Source organism: Oryzias melastigma, linkage group LG21, assembly GCF_002922805.2.
Source record: "Oryzias melastigma strain HK-1 linkage group LG21, ASM292280v2, whole genome shotgun sequence".
In the NCBI taxonomy this organism is placed as follows: Eukaryota; Metazoa; Chordata; class Actinopteri; order Beloniformes; family Adrianichthyidae; genus Oryzias; species Oryzias melastigma.
Window position 1 is genome coordinate 3,617,888 of NC_050532.1, and position 18,287 is coordinate 3,636,174.

General features: G+C 39.3%; 2 protein-coding genes across 8 annotated transcripts in view; both read left to right on the forward strand.

Moving 5' to 3' along the window:
- Positions 1–5,420, forward strand: part of LOC112155581 (probable phospholipid-transporting ATPase IH) — a 43,885-nt gene extending 38,465 nt beyond the window's left edge. For 2 of the 5 annotated variants that reach the window (XM_024287297.2, XM_024287298.2), the window contains one exon: positions 3,173–5,420. In XM_024287297.2, the coding sequence (XP_024143065.1) occupies positions 3,173–3,445 (273 nt within the window). In that variant the 3' untranslated portion in view covers positions 3,446–5,420. Of the gene's footprint in view, positions 1–994; positions 1,014–3,172 lie in introns of those variants that run through there. The other 3 variants (XM_024287299.2, XM_024287303.2, XM_024287300.2) reach the window with 2 other exon arrangements.
- A 140-nt stretch (positions 5,421–5,560) lies between these two features.
- mcf2lb (mcf.2 cell line derived transforming sequence-like b) overlaps positions 5,561–18,287 on the forward strand; it is a 49,510-nt gene continuing 36,783 nt past the window's right edge. The window contains exon 1 of one of the 3 annotated variants that reach the window (XM_024287294.2): positions 5,561–9,341. In XM_024287294.2, the coding sequence (XP_024143062.1) occupies positions 9,263–9,341 (79 nt within the window). In that variant the 5' untranslated portion in view covers positions 5,561–9,262. Of the gene's footprint in view, positions 9,342–15,177; positions 15,859–15,901; positions 16,375–18,287 lie in introns of those variants that run through there. The other 2 variants (XM_024287292.2, XM_024287295.2) reach the window with 2 other exon arrangements.

An 18,287-nucleotide genomic window follows, 5' to 3' on the forward strand; every position in this document is an offset into this window, starting at 1 on the left:
ATCAGATGCCTCAATAAAAGTATGTGGACTCTAACAGATTCTCCTGAGCTTGCTTTCAGTAGAAGGGGTGTGGCCTTCCAACAAGCTCACCACTGATTGGAGTGAGTGGTTACCATAGAAATGTCGGCTAAGACCGACATGGACCAATCACGGCTTACCCAGGATATCTAGCTCTAACATGACGACGTCCGTATTGCGGAAAAATGGAAAAATTAATTTAGTTGGAACTGGAAGTACGCCATTTTCCATGGGTGACATCACTCTCGCTCTGTCCAGTTCTCTATATACAGTCAATGTTCAATCTGAACAAAATTACAAAAGAAAAGGCAATTTTAGCTGATATAGTTAAAAAATGTAATCTGCAAAACCTTCCTTAACATAAACATATAAATGGAAACTTGGAGTTAAAAGATCACTGAAGCACAATACTTAAAATTGCATAATTAAGCTTTACAACATTTAACACTGACTAACATTTAAACTAGAGTTATCTTGTATTTATTTAAGATGGAAGATATGGAAGATACAAATTTAAGTATAGGACAAAATTTAGTTTAACCTTTTAACACCTAAGATGTTGCCGGTGCCGCCTAAATAAAAGACGCTCTTTGATCTTCAATCACTATTGCAATCAATGTGAATCAGGTGATTCTGATGTGGAGAAAAGTGGCTTTTCATATTGGCTTTACAACGGTTCAAAGCTGCTTTTCTCTGCCTCCAAATCTGCCTAAATCACATTATTTGCGTAAAAGTTGAAATAGTTACGGTTGTTGGATAAACGTAAAGTTCCGGTGTTAAAAAGTTAAACATATCAGCAATAAAAATATCTGGAAGACTTGAAGTCACATGTTTACAAAAGTTGTCAGGTTTCATCTCTGCGCTTTTTTTCAGAATTAAACGCAACTGAAGTGCTTCCGTCCGCTCTTTAGTAAGCGTAGATCTGTCATGTTATGTGACGACCCAAAACTTAAAGCTGTCTCTGATGCCACTGAAGGTAAGGCCAGTGGCGGCGCAGCAGGGCCGTGTGGTTCCCGGCTCCTCTGCTGAAGGTGGAGGCAGTGACAGGGAGCTGCTTCGCCCTCTTACAACTCGTGACGTCTCGCAGACACAAATCCGTGGTTCAGCAACCCTTACCTCCCCCACCTCATCCCCACCTGCCAGTGGGTTAGGGTCACCATGGTAACTGCATGCAGGGAGTGTGGGGTGTTTTTTAGGCTGCCGCCATGTTGCTTTTTTGCTGCATGTAGCATGGAGTTGTGGGTTAGATAATTAAAAAAAAAAGTTTGAGAACCAAAAGAATCCATTTAGCGAATAGTTTTTAAGAATAATGTGGTTTTTAAAACTTTAAAGACCCACTCTGATCATATTTTGACCTTTTTTAAAAAGCGCTCCCAGTGGTTGTTTATTTATGATAGTGGCAATGTTAGCCAAAATTAAAAAAAAACATTTTCTACAGCATAGTTTCCTGCAGAGCGGCAGGAGTTCATCATAAATTCATTTCTAAGTTGTGTTGGGACTGTTGCTGCAGTGTAACCTAACATTACTAGTGCAACCAAAATGGCAAGCAGTATTGGAGCCATGCAGCCGTTTAGTTTTGATCCGAATGTCTGCTCAAACAAGCAAAACAAAGACGTTCATGGATCTATTTGACTCCAAATGGATGCATCAGAATGGAGCTTGTGGCCCGTCCGGTGTATTTTCTACGTCACAAACACAATGTTTTTCAAAATGCATTTTTTTCGTCTTCTCCTAAATCCTAACAATTCAAATAAAGAAATATTTAGAATTACTATTTTAGGCTTAATATTTTAAATGATGTCCTCTGTTGTTAGTTAAATGCTACAAGAAAATGGTAAAAACAGTAGAAACATTATTTTTATCTGAGTGGGTTTTGGTGCATTCATACCGGGAGGAGGCAGAGACGTCAAATTTCAATGTTAAGTCAATGTAAAGACATGATCTGATGTGGCGCGGCACAATTTGGGCATCGGGCGTAGCAAGGGGCAGCTTGAACGCTAACCAATCAGGGACTCAGCTTTGTGACGTTTTCAGTGACTAGATCAAAGGGTAGAAACAATCAATATGGTCGTGCGATGTGAGGATTTTCGTCCTGAACTTCCATCCATTTACTTGATACTCTGGGGCCGTGAGGGTAGCTAGCTGCCTGGTAGACAGCGTAGCAAGCACTGCTACCCGGGGTCCAGCAGAGCAAGCGAGCGTCGCTGCTCAGAGTCCGGCAAAGCTAGTGGCCCGTGGCGCAGCAGCTGCGATCAATCACCGCAGCGGCTGTGTGCTCCAGCTTCATGGGCTTATGGTTTTCTTATTTTCATTAAGACAAAAATAAAAAGATACCACATTTTTATTTATCTCCTCTCGGGTTACTGCTCAAACTGGGCTACAAACAGACAGAAGTAACGTTTAAAACTGCTGTAATCCAAGCACAGCTCCCGCTGTCTGTACGAAAAACCCGCACCTAGAGATAGTGGAAGATCTGTGGAACCCAGACAAGGCGACGTGCTTTCCGGCGCCTCTGTATAGCTCTCCAAAATATATAAACCCAGCTACTCGCGCAAAATCATCCATGTTTTCTATAATGTGGTAACGAATAAATTCCAGAACAATTTTGGCGGTTGCCCCGCAGCAGGGACGTCAAGGCTACAAGCAGTAAATTTGACAGTCGGGAAATGAGAGGCTGCAAACACGAATTTGACGGACTTGTCGCATTCGGTGTGAATGCACCAAAAAATGTCACTTATTAAGTAATCTTATTTATCTTAAGAAGCCAAATTATTTTTTGCTTTCTGTTCTCACAATTTTTCAAAAATGTACACATTTTAAAATGTAAGTTTTTAAATTCAAATTAAATATTTAAAAATGTAAATAATAACTGTAAGTATTTATATAAAACAATCGTTGGCAAAATATAAATTTTTATCTGGTAAGGTATAAAAGTATAGAGTATATATTTGTGAAAATAAAAGTGTGCGTCATCTAACATTTTGCATCACGATATGTCATTTCTATATTAAATGCTTAAGCTTTTAGAACACGTTTGTCTTTCTAATGTCACATCTCCTTTAACCTGCGTGTTTGTTCTGCATGTTTCTGCTCTTCTAAAGTGATTTCTTCTTAGTTTTAATTTCTCCTCTGATGGGACTCTATCTCCACGCAGAAACATGACAAGCTGTCGCCCCATCGCGTGGCCGAGTGGTCTCCGCTGTCTTTTGGGCGTTCCTGCAAAGGCCCGAGCACGGAATCCTCTCACCTCAACCTCGGAGCCGCAGAGAGGCTGCCCGTCCGCAGGTCCGACCGCCTCCCCCACAAACTCCTGGCTCATTTGGCCGACGGGGCAGCGGCGGACCTGTGCTCTCTCAGCTCGTACGTGCTGCGCCTCTCGGGGGCGGGGTTCGCCTACTACGCTCCCGGACCGGAGACCTCTGTGTAGAGAAACAAACGTCTGGAAACTTTGGGAATCTCTTGAACTTGTGGAGAAGATGAAGAAAAAAATCCTGAGGATTTGTAGATCCAAACTTTCATCACGCTCAGTTCACCATGTGCTTTTTCTGAGCTACACCTCCTTATTTTCATACTTTCGTGGTTCATCGTCTTCAAACTCCACTCAGACTTCTTTTTGTAAAGTGGAACCATCATTATATGGAACTGTCTTTCATCTTTTGCCTGTTTTTTGTCCCCTTCTTTGTAAATATCAGTTACATCTCATGTTCTGGCCAAGTAAGGGGGAAGCCGTCACGCTCAGCCCTTTATGTATGTATGCGTGCGTGTGCATGTGCGCAAGAGTATGCATGATTTTTTGCCTGTTCTCGTACGTTTGTATCGGATACACTTCTGCCTTACCGGGGACGCAGCAGCAGCAGGCTGGGAGCCAAAGGAGAATAGTTTTCTTTTTCAAAAAGCGAAGCTGGTTTATTACGAAGCCTTACACATACGCATCAGCTGAGGGGAGGAGTCAGAAAGAAAGGGACGCAGCATTTTTAGCCACCTGCCTTAATTCATAGAAACCGCTCCAGCACCTTTCTATCATTTCTCACACTTTGTCACGTCTCTTGCCTTCATGCTGGACCATTATCCCTCTTGTGGAACCGCAAGCGCACCGTGCTCTCTCCTGCCACCATGTGGCCATATAGGGACGAGACTGAAAATGTTTCTTTTGTTTATTTGCCGCCATGCCATCCATGTGTCATACACGCCGCAGTAATAACGTTCTGTAGGGGTTGTCTCCACACATGGGTTCTTTTGTATTGAATTTATTGATGTCAGTCACTGTTTATGTATAACTTAAGAAGTTTTCTATATTTCAGTAAGAGATGGTATAAAACTGCAGATTGTCGTTGGGAGACGAAAGACTTGAATCGGCGACGTCACAATCAAATTAAGAATGTCGAACTGACTTGTCCATCATGTCCTCCAGCTGATGATTGTAGCTCATCATGGATCAATATCTTTTCTGCATTTTTAAACAGAGCTTATATCGTGTTTTTTTTTTTTTTTTTTTATAACAGACCTTTCTGGTCGCAGAGAAAACGACTAACCCTAGAGGTCCTGAATGTTGAGAGCATTTTTCTACGTTTTATTTTCACACACATTGCCATCTCTACCAGCTTGTATAGATTTAAGAACAAGTTTTCAATATTTTTCTACGGGGTTGAAAAAGTCTAAATTTTAGTAACACCTCCCCCAATCTAAGCCTCTATGGCTTGACATCCTGACCTCAAAGGAGATGGTGCTTGAATTACAGACATCACCGTGTTGGTGAAATACTGCGTTTTCAGTATTCAGCGTGTGGTATTTGCATCATCCGGTGGGGAAATTGTTCATCATTCTCCTCGTATGTTTTAACTCTGTTAGAATGTTTGCTCAAGTTTGTAACCAAAATGAGAACGATAATATGTGATTAGTAGACTCACTATATAGATCACACTGCACTTTGTTTTTCAGCAGCCTAGAGAGCAGAAAGTTTATCATTTACTTTTCCTCACCAGTTATTTTTCTAAGAAGATTGTGGGTGGGAAATAAGGAAAAAAAAGACCAAATAACTTGACTAGGAATGAAGTGAGTAGGTGTCGGCCTCTGTCAGTGGGTTTGTTGCACCAGCTTTCATCAGAATGTCAAACCGCTTTTTCTAACTCCATCAGCACAACAGCAGGTGTTCATGCGGTCACTCCTGAGCTCGGCAAAGGTCTGAAACGTTGGCTGCTGTGCTCCGAACAGCATGCTTCACATCACACCTTTAGTATTATGGTACTGTTTGTATTAATAAAGATTTCTGAGATTTTTTTTTCTTCCTCTTTTTGGATAAATTTTCAAAGGTCCACATGTTGACTTTTTGCCAGCCTGTCTGTAGCAAACGAGGGCAAAGCACTGTATTGTCATTCTGCCTGTAATAAAGAGAGTGGAGACTATTTCCTTCAGATGCTGGGGTTATTTTAAGAGTCACTTCCAAGTGTATAATTGATCCGGTGATTGATTTGTTCTGCTTTTGTTTTAATGTCAGATGCAAACCGACAGTGTTGACATTTGCAGCCCGTTATTGCCTCCCCTCCTCGCAGGTGTCTGAAGGTTTCTGCCTCTGATCAGGTAAATTCCTGCTCTGAATTCAACAGTTTTTGATCAAGGTTTCTTTTTTAAAATTCTTTGTCACTACATAGTACTTTACTGAATGTTGTCCTTTTAGGGGTTTTTTTTTGTTTGTTTTTTTTAACTCGTCTGGATTTCCAGACAGTGATGATTCATCAGGATGCCCTTTGTTGCTTTCAGGTTATGACTCTATAAAAAAAAATGTTGGTTAAATTGTTGAGACTTTTAAAGGAATTGAATCAATCTCTCTAACTAGAATCATGTGGATGTAAATGTCTGGAATAACTTTATTTAAAAAGTTTTATGTAAAATTAAGGATTGTAGTTTATCTGTGTAGTGTTAAAACACACGTATCCCAGAAAAGTTTAGTCATGTTTTACATATTTTCCAAAATATCATATTTACAATAGAGAACAAATGACTCAACTGAGAATTGTTTGTATGAGAAATAGGCCTATTTTAAGCACAATGACTAATAGAGGTTTTTATCATACCTTTACAGGGTGACAAACTAAGGTTTAAAAATTAAGAAATTCAACTTGAAAAATACAGAAATGCATGTACTAACTTAGATTATTCTGTTTAGTATATTTTCTGATCCTGAAGGAAGTTTTATTTGGGAAAGATGCCAGTTTCTATCTTGTTCACATAACTTAAAGCAGTTATCTGCTACCTGGATTGCTAAGCTAGCAGCCAAAAGCTAAAAAGAAAAACAAAACAAAACAAATTTGGAAAGTTTCTTTGGGGAGAAAGGAGCCAGTGAGAAAACCCAATTACAGCCTTCGACTTCAAAGAACAATAAAACTGATGTTTACTGACAAAACAGAGTTTTCCTCGACATACAGAATTATAGACAGTTGTTCTCATGTAACAGTTGTTGCTCCAATACGCAGCGACAGACTCTCCACTGTTTCCCACGCAGATAATAAAGTTGCTGACACGGTGGATTCACCTTTATATTTTATTTAGAAAATACCAGTTTTACGACAGTTGCATTGTTTTATTTTGCTTTATTTATCCACCTTAAAAGTCAGATATAACTGAAGCAAGTGTCCGGTTGTTGGCCTCCACTTTGAAAGTTAAAGGAAAAATCTTCATCATGAAGTTCAAACATTTTACAGAGAATGAAGACTTAATCTGTGGAAACTTGTAAAAAGAACATTTGAGAATTTTCCCACAGCAAAGCTGAATTAGGTTGTCATTCGATCATTAACTTTATCATTGAAAATGTTCATTTGTGTTGAAAAAAAATACCCAGTGAATGAGGATTTATGTGAAGACGAAACATAATCCATCTTTTTGCTTTGAAAGATAATCTGAGCCTGGATAGAGTTAAAATGGCATTCTGTGGGAAAAAAATATGTAATTTTTCCTTTATGGAATTTTTACAAATCAGTAACAACTACAAATCAACAACTTTTGTTTCATTGAACCTTCGTCTTCTGTAAAGAGACTTTTATGAAAGACTTATTTTAAACTGAATTTCGTGCAGTAGCATTTTATTTTGAAAACAGATTTTCAGAAACTGGAAAGAAATCCTTACTTCAACCCCGTTCGGAAAGTTTTGAAAGTGTCGGCTAATTTAAACCAGTCTGTGGTCTGAAAAAGGTTGGGGACTATTGTCCTAGAGGACCAAAGTCTATCTAATAAAGGTTTTCTTAATCTTAATCTTAATCTCAAATCAAGATGGAGAGATTGCACACATTGTAGCAGCTATTTTGGAGGAAGATTAGATTTGAATTTATATAAAAAAACAACAAAAAAGCCATTCAAATCATGTCCTAAACTCCTTTAAAACTACAGTTTCACTTCATCCATGTTTGCTGCTATTTGAATTTGTTGCCACAAAGAAGGCGTCGATTCAACTGGATTGCATTTTCTTCTTCTGCAAAGCAACTTCAATGTATTTGTCAGTAAGTTCTCGTTTTTACCAGTTTTTACAAGACAAGTTTGATTAGTCTTTTTTTTTCAATTTATTGTTTGTAATGTTTAGAAAGTATACCCTCTGATTCCTTAAGCTATACATTACGTTACAGGAGAAAAATAATTACAGAATCATTTAATTATATTTATTTTCTTTTTCTAATTTAGTATATTTGGAAAAAAAAATGACATTCCTTAGTTTATTATTGGATTTTTTTTCATCCAGTCATGTTTGTATTTCATTTTAACCCTGGAGAACCCAAGGGGTCAAATTTTGGCACTTTAATTCTATTTACTTATTTATCATAGCTGCTGTTAATTGCTGCTCCCCAAATTGATCAAGCAAACAAAAAGCCCAGAAGAAATGTGTTATTAGGTTCTCCAGGGTTAAATCTCTGTCTCATAATTATCATTTCTAAGAAATGTGATCAAATTTGTTAAATTTAAGATTTAATAGAAATATATTTGTCCTTTTCTTTTTTTAAACTAAGATTTACAATTTCTTCCAGATTTTTTAAAGTCTCACTCCATTCATCTTTTAATCTATTTTAAAAGCGTTCCTAGTTGTCTTTTATTTTAAATTATGCTGTTTTTAGCCAAAATTACAAAAAAAATTGTCATTTTCTAGAACGTAGTTTCTGCAGAGCGGCAGGAGTTTGTCAGAAATTGAGTTGTTAGCAAAACCGTCTGCTTTGATTTCCCATCATCCCTTTGTTTACACTCTCTCCTTCTAGCTTAAAGCCCCTCACAACCCCATCCTAACATCACTGATGCAACAGAAATGTGGAGTCATGTCAGAGGTATCCAGCCGTGGAGTTCTGATCCAGATTCCAGCTCAGACAGGGAAAACAAAGACGTTCATGGATCTATTTGTCTGCATTAGAATGGAGCGGGGAGCTTGTTGCCCTCCAATTATAATTTCTACGTAACGCCAACAAACTTTTTGTCTGCTCCTGAATTATAACAATTTTCATTATATGTCTTCCATATTTAGAAAAATGCTACAAGGACAGGTTAAAAACCCTAAAAACCTAATTGTTGCCATAGTGACTCTTTAAAGATTGATACATGCATGTTTTATTGGTAGCCTCTTCCTGCAGAGCTCTACGCTGTCACATCCGTTTGTGGTCAGAAGGTGGCACTGCAACATAACCAGTGGATGCAGACCATGACGCAGCTGCTGTGCCTGCCCTGCACACTGGCTGTCGCTGTTGGATCAAGCGTTTGCATGATTCTGCAAGGCTGACCTTCACTTCCCCTCCCCCTCCTCTCTGCCAAGCGTGCACAGGTTTGCAGCATCATACATGCTGAGGCTGAGACATGCATGTCTGAGGGAGGCTGCCTCCTTATCCAACTCCATCGCATTTCCCATCATTCAGGTGTTGGACTCCATCTTCAGCATTTCTCCATCATCTGCTTCTCCAGCATCTTTATCCTCTGGCGCTTATTTTTCTCAATCATCTTGGCTCGCCGCCTTTTTAAATGAAAGCGGTGGGATTCACCATTCGATCGCCGCCTCCATCCTACATTTTTCTTTTAGCAGAATTAGACAGTAGCTAGTCTCATCCTGCTGCGTCTCCCTGGATCCTTCTGCTCTGCTGGGCTCGTCACGCCGATCCCCTTCTTCCCTTGCACTTCATCATCCACTATCTGAAGTGTTGGGAATACAGCAGGCAAGCTGTCTCTACTTCCAAAGAAAGGGTGTTTTGACTGGGCAGCTGGTCTTCCACTGTCCCTCTGGAGGATGATCTTTTGGATGAAGACGGAGGAGATGGCCCTCGGGGAGCTGCTGGAGAGACTCAGATCCGTCACTCAGTGCATAGGTGAGTGAAAACTGGAGAAACCACCAATGGTCATATTGTTATTTGTGAAAGGATTCAGGGTGCAGACAAAACGTGAGGCATTTAAAATACTGAAAGGATAACTCACTTAATTGATCAATTAAGGTAAGGCATGATGGGGAATTATTTATTTTGCTTGCATACCCTGAATCACCTACACCAGGGGTCTCAGATTCCAGATCTCGAGGGCCGGCATCCTGCTTTTTTCAAGAAATCCCACCTTGTCTGCTGCTGATTACCTGCAGATGTGTGTTTAGTCAAGAAGGAGCTTCAATGGCAGATTAGTTGGAAAACATTTACATCAGGGGTGTCAAACTCAATCGCACAGGGGGCCAAAATGCAAAACACACCTTAGGCCGCGGGCCGAACGGGAAAAACATTTATTGAACTACGGTAGCTTGTTTTAGCTACACTGTTTCTGTTGTTTTGGAATGATGGGAAAAATGACTCAAAAAACACACATGAACGTGACAAAAACAACAAATTTTCCAACAACACATGAATGCAACATAACCTTACACCTACACTCAAGTCAGTTCATTTGTGGGGCACTGTCTAAGTGGAGACACCACAATCACAGGGAAATACACAACATTAATTTATGCCAGTGTATATAAATATTAATATAATTTATGCCAGTGTGGTGGTCCAGATTCAATGGTTCAATTCAAGATTGAACAGATTCAATCAGTTTGAGAATCTGTCATTTTGTGTAAATGTTTTGACTGTATGGGTAAAGGTAACAGCAGGGAATAATGGAAGAGCATGAGATTCAGCAAAAGCTGACCTTTTTGTGCTCTTGCATTGCTGAGGGCGGAGGAAAAGAGAGGAAGATTCTACCTCTGATTTAATGCTCTTCCTGTAAAAACACCAAACGGAGAAGTCAGCAAATGTCATCTTCAACCTAATGTCATACTTTCATGCTGTGGCATGTGGACAAGTCTACATGCTTCTGTTAATGTTTTTCATTTTTGAAAACACATTTTGAATATTCAGTCTGGTTATGACAGAGGTGTGGTTTTACAGTCTGTTCTCTAAAAGCACATGAGAGAGTCTACACTCTGTAGTTATTTTACTAATTTTGTCACTAAAGATACAGCTGTTCTTGCACATTTATTTTTGCTGCAGAGCAGCCACAAGAACATTTGCGCTCATTTGTGTGTCAGTGTGTGCAGGTATGGTTTTATGTTTCAAGATACTTTATTTTATTGATATTTCATTTATTTTCTCACACATTCATCAGACTTTCACTGCGGTTCATTTTTTGTCTTCTTTTTAAGAAACACAACATTTATTATGTGTTGTGTTTCTCTGTTAGCTTTCATTTGCGTGTTTTTGCTCTTGTCTAAACAAAACCGTCATATCAGGCGCTGGTTGAACGTCTTCCTTCTCAGCTGCAGAGATGCTGAAGTGTCTGCAGTGAGTGGGTGGACTTGAGGAACAAGGGCAACAGGGCAAGTTGAAGAAATGAAACTGCACCCATTTGAAAAAATATATTTTGAAATATATACATAAGGGTTTTAGAATCCATGCTGTAGGCAAGCAGCACAGTAATAGCAAGAGGTCAGAAGCTCTGCAAGGACTCTGAAAGCACTGATTAAAGAAGACAGCAAGGAGCGAGGGGGGGGGGATTCTAGGAAAAATTAAAATAGTCATGTTAAGATAAAAAAAATCTGTCATGTAAAATGTCAGTTATGACAACCTATATTTAAAGATAAAACAATCTCCTTATTGTCACTGTTTGCATGTAAAATGGGATTAAAAGCTGTTATATCAGTGAAAAAAAGCAATAACACAAAAAATAAACATGTCTGTTATGTGCAAAATGTTTGCTATCTGCATCCAGTGATTAGAGGAAATATATGCTGCTGTTAAAAAATTAATAATAGAACAAATAGAACAAAAAACTTGACAAACGATGTAAGAAAATATTGAAAATAATTTTAAAAATGCCTGAGTAGACAGACATTTACACATATCGTTATGTGCCAGTACAGTATCTTGTTTTAAAAATGTTAAAACAACATTAACAATGTATCCTGCGGGATAATAAAGGGCAACAGCAAAAGCAAAGGGGAGCAACGTCAGAAAATAACGCAAAAGTTATTAGTTTTTCTTTATTGTAAGACGCGTTGAAATTGTCTGACTTTATCTGTGTTTTTAGTTATTTTGTGAATACAGAAATGTAAGCAACTTTAACTGGGCAGAAAAGATCTTCTCCAGCTCTACGTCTCATCCCCGTCGTGGAAAGCTAGTGATAGCATTAGCATAAATTAGAAGAAGAAATGTAGAAATCAACACTAAAGAATGAGCATACAATTCAAAATATTTCCTTAAACTCAGTATTGTCCTAGATCAGGATGCAACGCTAGTTCGAAAAGCACAATATAAATGATGTTTCAAAATAATTGTCTCAAGAATAAAAATGACCATGGAACATTTGAACAAAACCTGGATGCTTTTGTGAGTTTAGAGTAAATACATATAAGGAGCATGCATTATGTGAGAGGATATGATCACTTCATAAATGAGCATTTGACCCACTTCTGTTTGATTTAAAGGGTTTCATCCACTTCATTGAGTTCTAGGTTGCAACTTCTCCAGTATGTTCCCATGCAGTCCTTCTCTGAACTCTCTCTTAATAAAAAAATGTTAAAAATGTATTTAAATATTGCATTTCAAGACTTAAAATTGTTGTACCTTTCTGCTTGCATGCAAGATCACTCCATGCTGTGAATTTAGGTAAATCTGGAATAAGCTTATAGGCATGTTAAGGCTAGCCCAGCTGTCTAGGAGGCAAATAGGTGATTCTTGATCTTAGTCAGTTGTTGATCAGATCTCCTAAACTGTTAGAGTAGAAAGCTCACCAAGTGAGCTGTGCTGTTCATCCCTAAAGGCAGAGCAGGTGTTGGGCCAGATGGATGCAGCCTGCCATGATTAGCCTCCGTCTAGTAAGCCATAGGAGGAGAGGAACAAACATTGCTGTAGTATCAAATTCTTTGTTTTTGCATGTGTTGGTATTTAGTTTGTTTAAAAAAAAAAAAAAGGATTTCTGATTTTATCCAGAGAGACTGCATGAATGGAAGAAACCAGACCGTAGAGGTGGTTTACTCTAAGGCAAGGGGTCGGCAACCTTTAACAGTAAAAGAGCCATTTGGACTCGTTTTCTACTGATCAAAACCTGGGAGCCGCATAGTCTCACTTTAGCCTTTACAAAAGTTGGATTTGCATTCAGGACGTTGTTTTTTTTAATAATAAATATCATTTATGTCTATTTTATGGCATGAACAAAAGCAAAAATAAAAAAGTACCTAGCATCTCTCAAAATGTGTTTTTTTTTATCTTTCTTTTTTTTAAACTTGACACTTTTTGCACTTCAGCCTTCAATTTATAAATGTAACTAATCTAAATTAAATAAATGCTAATTAATTAATCCTTACTTTAAAAAAATGCTATTTTATTTTTTCTTTATTTATTTTTTGTTCTTTTTCCTCTTTGTCCTCAGTAGTCTTACACTGCTCAGTTTTGTTATTTTAGTTTGAGGTTGGACCTTGGTAGTCTTAGTTTGCAGGCTTTGTTTTATTTGTTTTTTAGGTAGCTCTGGTTAAGCAGCCATGACTCAGACTGTCGACGTGGCTAGGTCAGCAGTCTCCATGACTTATTTTATGTTTGGCCAAGGAGCCACAAAGGAGAGATAAAAGACACATGTGGATCTGGAGCCGCAGGTTGCAGACCCTTGGTGTAGGGAAACACTTATTGGTTGTAGAGCTTTTGACCTTGTGGTCTAAACCGCATCTAGCATCTGTAAAAGTGTGTATTTCTGAATGTCTCAGGGGTTAAATCCAAGCTCCTAAATCGTCTTTTGGGACGTGCACTGATTTTCAATTGGACACAATTTAAACTTGTTAGATGTAATGGAATCTGTGAAAATTCCTTTGTCAGATAATTTCGACTCTACAGTTCAACCAGACGTTTAGACGCTTGCTGCTCAAATGAGCAGTAAATGGTTGAACCTCCTGAAAGTTCAGTTACTCTGAAGAAAAGGAAATCCGAGACATAATTGTCCTCATCGTCGTGCACTTCATGTTCTGAAACCTGACCGGAGACGGACTGGACTCCTGAAGACACGCTGGCTTACCCACGTCCCCCCTGTCTCAGCACTCCCTGCACCGTCGGGCTGCCAAACATGTTTGGACACTTGTTTGCAATTACATCAGGGACAGTGAAAGGCTCGGAGCATTCAGCGTTCCTAGAATTTGTTTGTGTTTTTAAAAGGTCACCTCCTGGGAGTTTCGATCCTCCAGTGACCAAAGACGGTGAAACCAGGAGGTGTGTGATTCAGAGAAACGACCTAAGCATTTTGTTGGGTCTATAGTAACGGCATATTGGCATTTATGAGTGCAAGTGTTTTTGACTTTAGCAATTAGTCTTGACATTTGACACTACTGCATGTTGTGGTCACTGTAAAGTTCTGATTGATCCCTCAGATTTGTTCCTGCTAATCTGGACGGAATCGTTTTAGATTGGGCAGAAAAAATGCAACAAAGTGAAGGAAATGGTTCAGATTCTCATGAAGAAGTAGTTCCACACCTCTCCAGAAACGAGGTTGGGACTGTCCTGTTGACTGTATATGAGAACTGGACTGAGTGACCCCCTTGCACATCAATTTGTCAGAATACCATTCTCACTCTGATTTTTTTGTAGATGTTCCTAATAATCCTATTTTTTCATACAGTTTTATCTGTAGATCAAGTTAACATTAGTAGAAGGGTAATTTTTTTTTGAAAATTCTAAATGGTGGTCAATGATTTTTCTGTTGTGGTTGAGGACTTAACTCGGTGGTATGAGTGTGAAAATTCAAGAAAGTAGCTCGAAAAAAAGTTTTAGTTCCAAAAATGGGAAAATGTCACACTTTAACAAAAAAATGTCCGCCAAGTTGTAGGTCCTGTGGCCATCCCATAATAACTTTTAAAGTCGTTCAAGTTAAAAACTGACCAATCAGATGCCTTGAAAGAATGTGGTCCCACATCGAACATTTGAAACGTTTGATTTACTAATTCTCCTGAGTCCGCCTTCAAGTGGTAGGGGTGTGGCCTTGCAACAAGCTCACTCCTGATTGGCCAGAGTGGTTCCCATAGAAAGGTTGACCCAGACGATTTGGACCAATCACTGCTCACTAACGACATCTGGTTCCATCATGGCAGCGTTTGTAAAAAAAAAATGGTGACTGAACTGATGTTGCATTCACTCGGTCCAGTTCTCTTATACAGTCAATGTAGCCAATCAAATTTGGCTTAGCCTAAATCCATGTGAGCAAAAAAAGCCTCAAAACATTTGTCTTAAAGCAGTGACTTTTATAGCCCTGATGTGTTTCAAATAGTGAACATAAGGTGAGAATGTTCTTCACATATTTTAGAAATTGTGTTTGTAAGATTAGAAGACTGCTTTGCACCGTAGATGTCTATCATTTTATATTTGCAACCACCAGAGCCTCCCTGTCTGCAGTATTGAGAAGGTGTTTGTGTTTATGCTTTCACACCCTCAAGGACAAATGAGTTCACTGTCAGTGGGATGGATGACCCGGAGCTCAGGACTGGGAACTGTGAATGTCATTGGACGCAGAACTGACATTGCGTCTGGTCCCCTGCAGTCTCCTCATTAGTATCCCAGAATGCTCTGCTTCCTCTTTTTAAACCTTAAAGCTGCAGGTTGCTCCCCACTTTCGGTTGTAGGATTCTGCTACATCTTTGCTACTAAAATGCAGCAAAAACTAGTAATATATTGACTTTTATCCTCATTTTTGTTTTTATTTGAAGCGTCCATGGTTTCTCTTGTTTTAGTTTTGCATTGCCGTCTAACAGGTATATAGTGAATTGAGATTTAAAGAGGGAAAGAAAAGGCAGATTAGTGAAAGAGAGGAGGAATATAATTAGCCTGAGGAGCAGAAGGGGATTTGTGCCCCACCGGCTGCCCTCTACTTCTGTTGCGGTCCGCCCTCCTCCCCTCTTGGTGCTTTCCTAGAAACCTCTCACAACTTTCAAGTGTCAGAAGTGCTGGGAGCACTCGTGTGTTGTCACCTCTGCAAGTGTTTGGGATCTGGTCTCACTTTTTTGGAGTAAACAAAGCCTGGAAGTGGAGTTTGGGAAAAGAGTGAGTCAGCTGTTTTTGCTCTGCACTCGCTCCTGGATGTGGGACTGCAGAGGATGCCGGGCTGCATGTATCCACAGCAGAGGTTTCGTCATGGGATGCATGTGAGAGCGTGGCGTTGTGGTCTTCAGTGACCCGGCACTTCACAACAAAAAAGACAGTCCTCCTGTGTTTGCATCTTGAAGTCCAGCAGTCATGTCTCTGCATGAATTCCTGCGGGAAGGCGGTGAGGCGTCTTACCGGATCGTGAACCGTCTGAGCCATCTGATCCAGAACTTGGACATCTCTGGGTTTGGATCTCCTTTCCCTTTCAGTCCCGCCGGCCGCAAGAGCTCCTGGACAGACTGGAATGGTAAGACTGACTGTAAAGGAAACACTTACCGTTTGTGTGCGTGTTTGTATAGAATCGACTGCACATCTGTGCGCATGTGGAGAGATTTATGCAAGCCGGCGTTTTGTTCTTAATGCGTTCCTGATGAGAGTTCTGGACAGGGTTCTGCAGGGCACCATGCCTAGACCCTCAGACACAGCGTTTCCTGTGAGCTCCCCATCCCTCTGAGCTGCTCCTGTTTCTGTGCATAACATTTTGTGTGTGAGAGCACGTGACCACGCCGCAACTTGCAGATCATCACAGCTGCAGTGATGTTTTTTTTTTTTTTTTCCCAGCAGCATTTGCTGCACACAGCCCCCCTTTTACCTGCAGATGCGCCGCTGCAGGATTACTGCCCGTTTCTACTCTGGAGTCGCTAGTGTTTGTCAAAGGTTACGCTAACACGTTTTATAGAAAGGAATAAAAGCGGGATGATGAAGAAGAAGAAGCTAGCATCTGAATTGGATACAGGCATACCAATGGTACCACTTAAACTATGTGAGTCAGAGGCTATAAATTTTGTTTGTATATGTTTCTATGTGTTTTTGTAAAAACTTTCCAAAAGCTGACAAAAATATGGCAAATTACATGTTGTAGTATCTCTGTCTTTTATCTTTTCTACCAGAAATACATGTCTGAGTGTTTTCGTTGTTTCAAACCGTAACAGAAAGGGTCTGTCAGTAGCTGAAGCTGCATGATGTTAAAGGAAGTTTTCCTTTTAGGCTTCACTTCTGGAAAAGTCATTAGCGATAAGGATCGTTTAAAAGGCAGATTTTTTCTGAAACTACAAGTCAGTGAAAGAGAAGTTGTAAATCTTTTCATCTGCTGAAGTGCTGATCGTTTTCTGGTGATTTTAGGGTTCACTGTAGAAATGATTGGAGTCTTCCTGCTGAAAAACGGTTGTAGATGAGGGGGGGGCTCTGCCTTTGCTCAGATCTTTCCCCCATAATCTTCTCTATATGAATTTTTTTTGCGGAAAAAAAAATATTACCTAGCCGTCTTTATTATGTCTCGCAAAGGTCATTCATGGACAAAAAGAACCATTTTTCTTTCAGAATTCTTCTTTCTTAATGCATGTTTGAGCAAAAAATTGACCCCACCACATAGTCAAAAACTCATCAAAATGTGCCCACACTTAATTCCCGGTGAAATTGAATTTTCGGCATCCTAAACAACTCCCCCCACCAATAAATGTTGACATCACAGCAGGCAAAATCGACACAAAATGAGTAGGGCCGACATCTCTATGGTGCGAAAAAATATATATTTTAAAATCCACTAATGAAACCAAAATATGCGTGTCTGGGGTATTCAAAGGGAGTTTTAAGGTTATTATGGGATGACCTGCAGGACCTACGGCTTGACGGCCATTTTGAGGCAAAGTGAGAAATTTGGCTTTTTCTCACTATATTGGAGGCAAAAACTTTTTACACACGCCATTGGGTTAAATCCTCAACCATAACCAAAATTTTGTTGATCTTTGACTCGAGTTTGCCATTTTGAATTTTCAAATTTTGTAAATGTAAATTTCTCCAATGGGTTTTGATCTGCCGCTTCCTAACTTCTCAAGCATCATTTAGAAACTATTTGGGGAAAAATGTTGTTTAAAGATGGTAGATTTTAAACAAGCTTTCAAAAGTGGCGTTCCCTTGTTGCTTACATATTTTTACCGGAACAATGTGAAATGTTGATACATGAATCATTGGCTCAAGCTAAAGGAAACAATATGGCGTACGATATATTAACATTTTAGGAATGAGAGCGTTGGAAATGAAAACATCTGTTGCCAAGGAAATCCAAAATGATATTTTTGCAGATTCTTTTAAAAAGTTACATAGATGAGTTCATCATCCTCAGGCGACCAAAATATGAAATTGTTGCTGTGAGATAAAATCAAAGAAACAGCCACCATTTTGAAAAAAGTGATTTTTTTTTTTTTTTTTTTAAATGCATTTCTCACATTTACATCCCCGCCACACTGATTGCGGGGGAGCGTGAGGGGTGTGTAGCAGCTGCTCTGCCACTGAGGGCAGGTAAAAAGGGGGAGGTTAGTGCTTGTAGAACATAAAACACCACTTGCAGTTTTATTTTACTTTGTGTTAAAATGTTAATAAACTGTTTTGAGTTTTTTTTATGTCACACACATTCTACCCTAATAGCCAGTATTGGGATTGTTTGCTTTCTTATAAGGATATAAGTTGAACCAATAACCTTTTCATTAACAGTTTCAGTCACATGACTGCCTGGAGGGTAAACATGTTCCAAAACAGGAGTTTGCACAAGTGTTACAGAACAGCAGAACTGGTCAGTTTTCTCATAGTTTTGTTTTACCTCTGAGAAAATGAGTAAGAAAAGACACATAGAGAAACTTTTGGGTGCTAGTGTTACATTTTTGACACTCAACCACTATC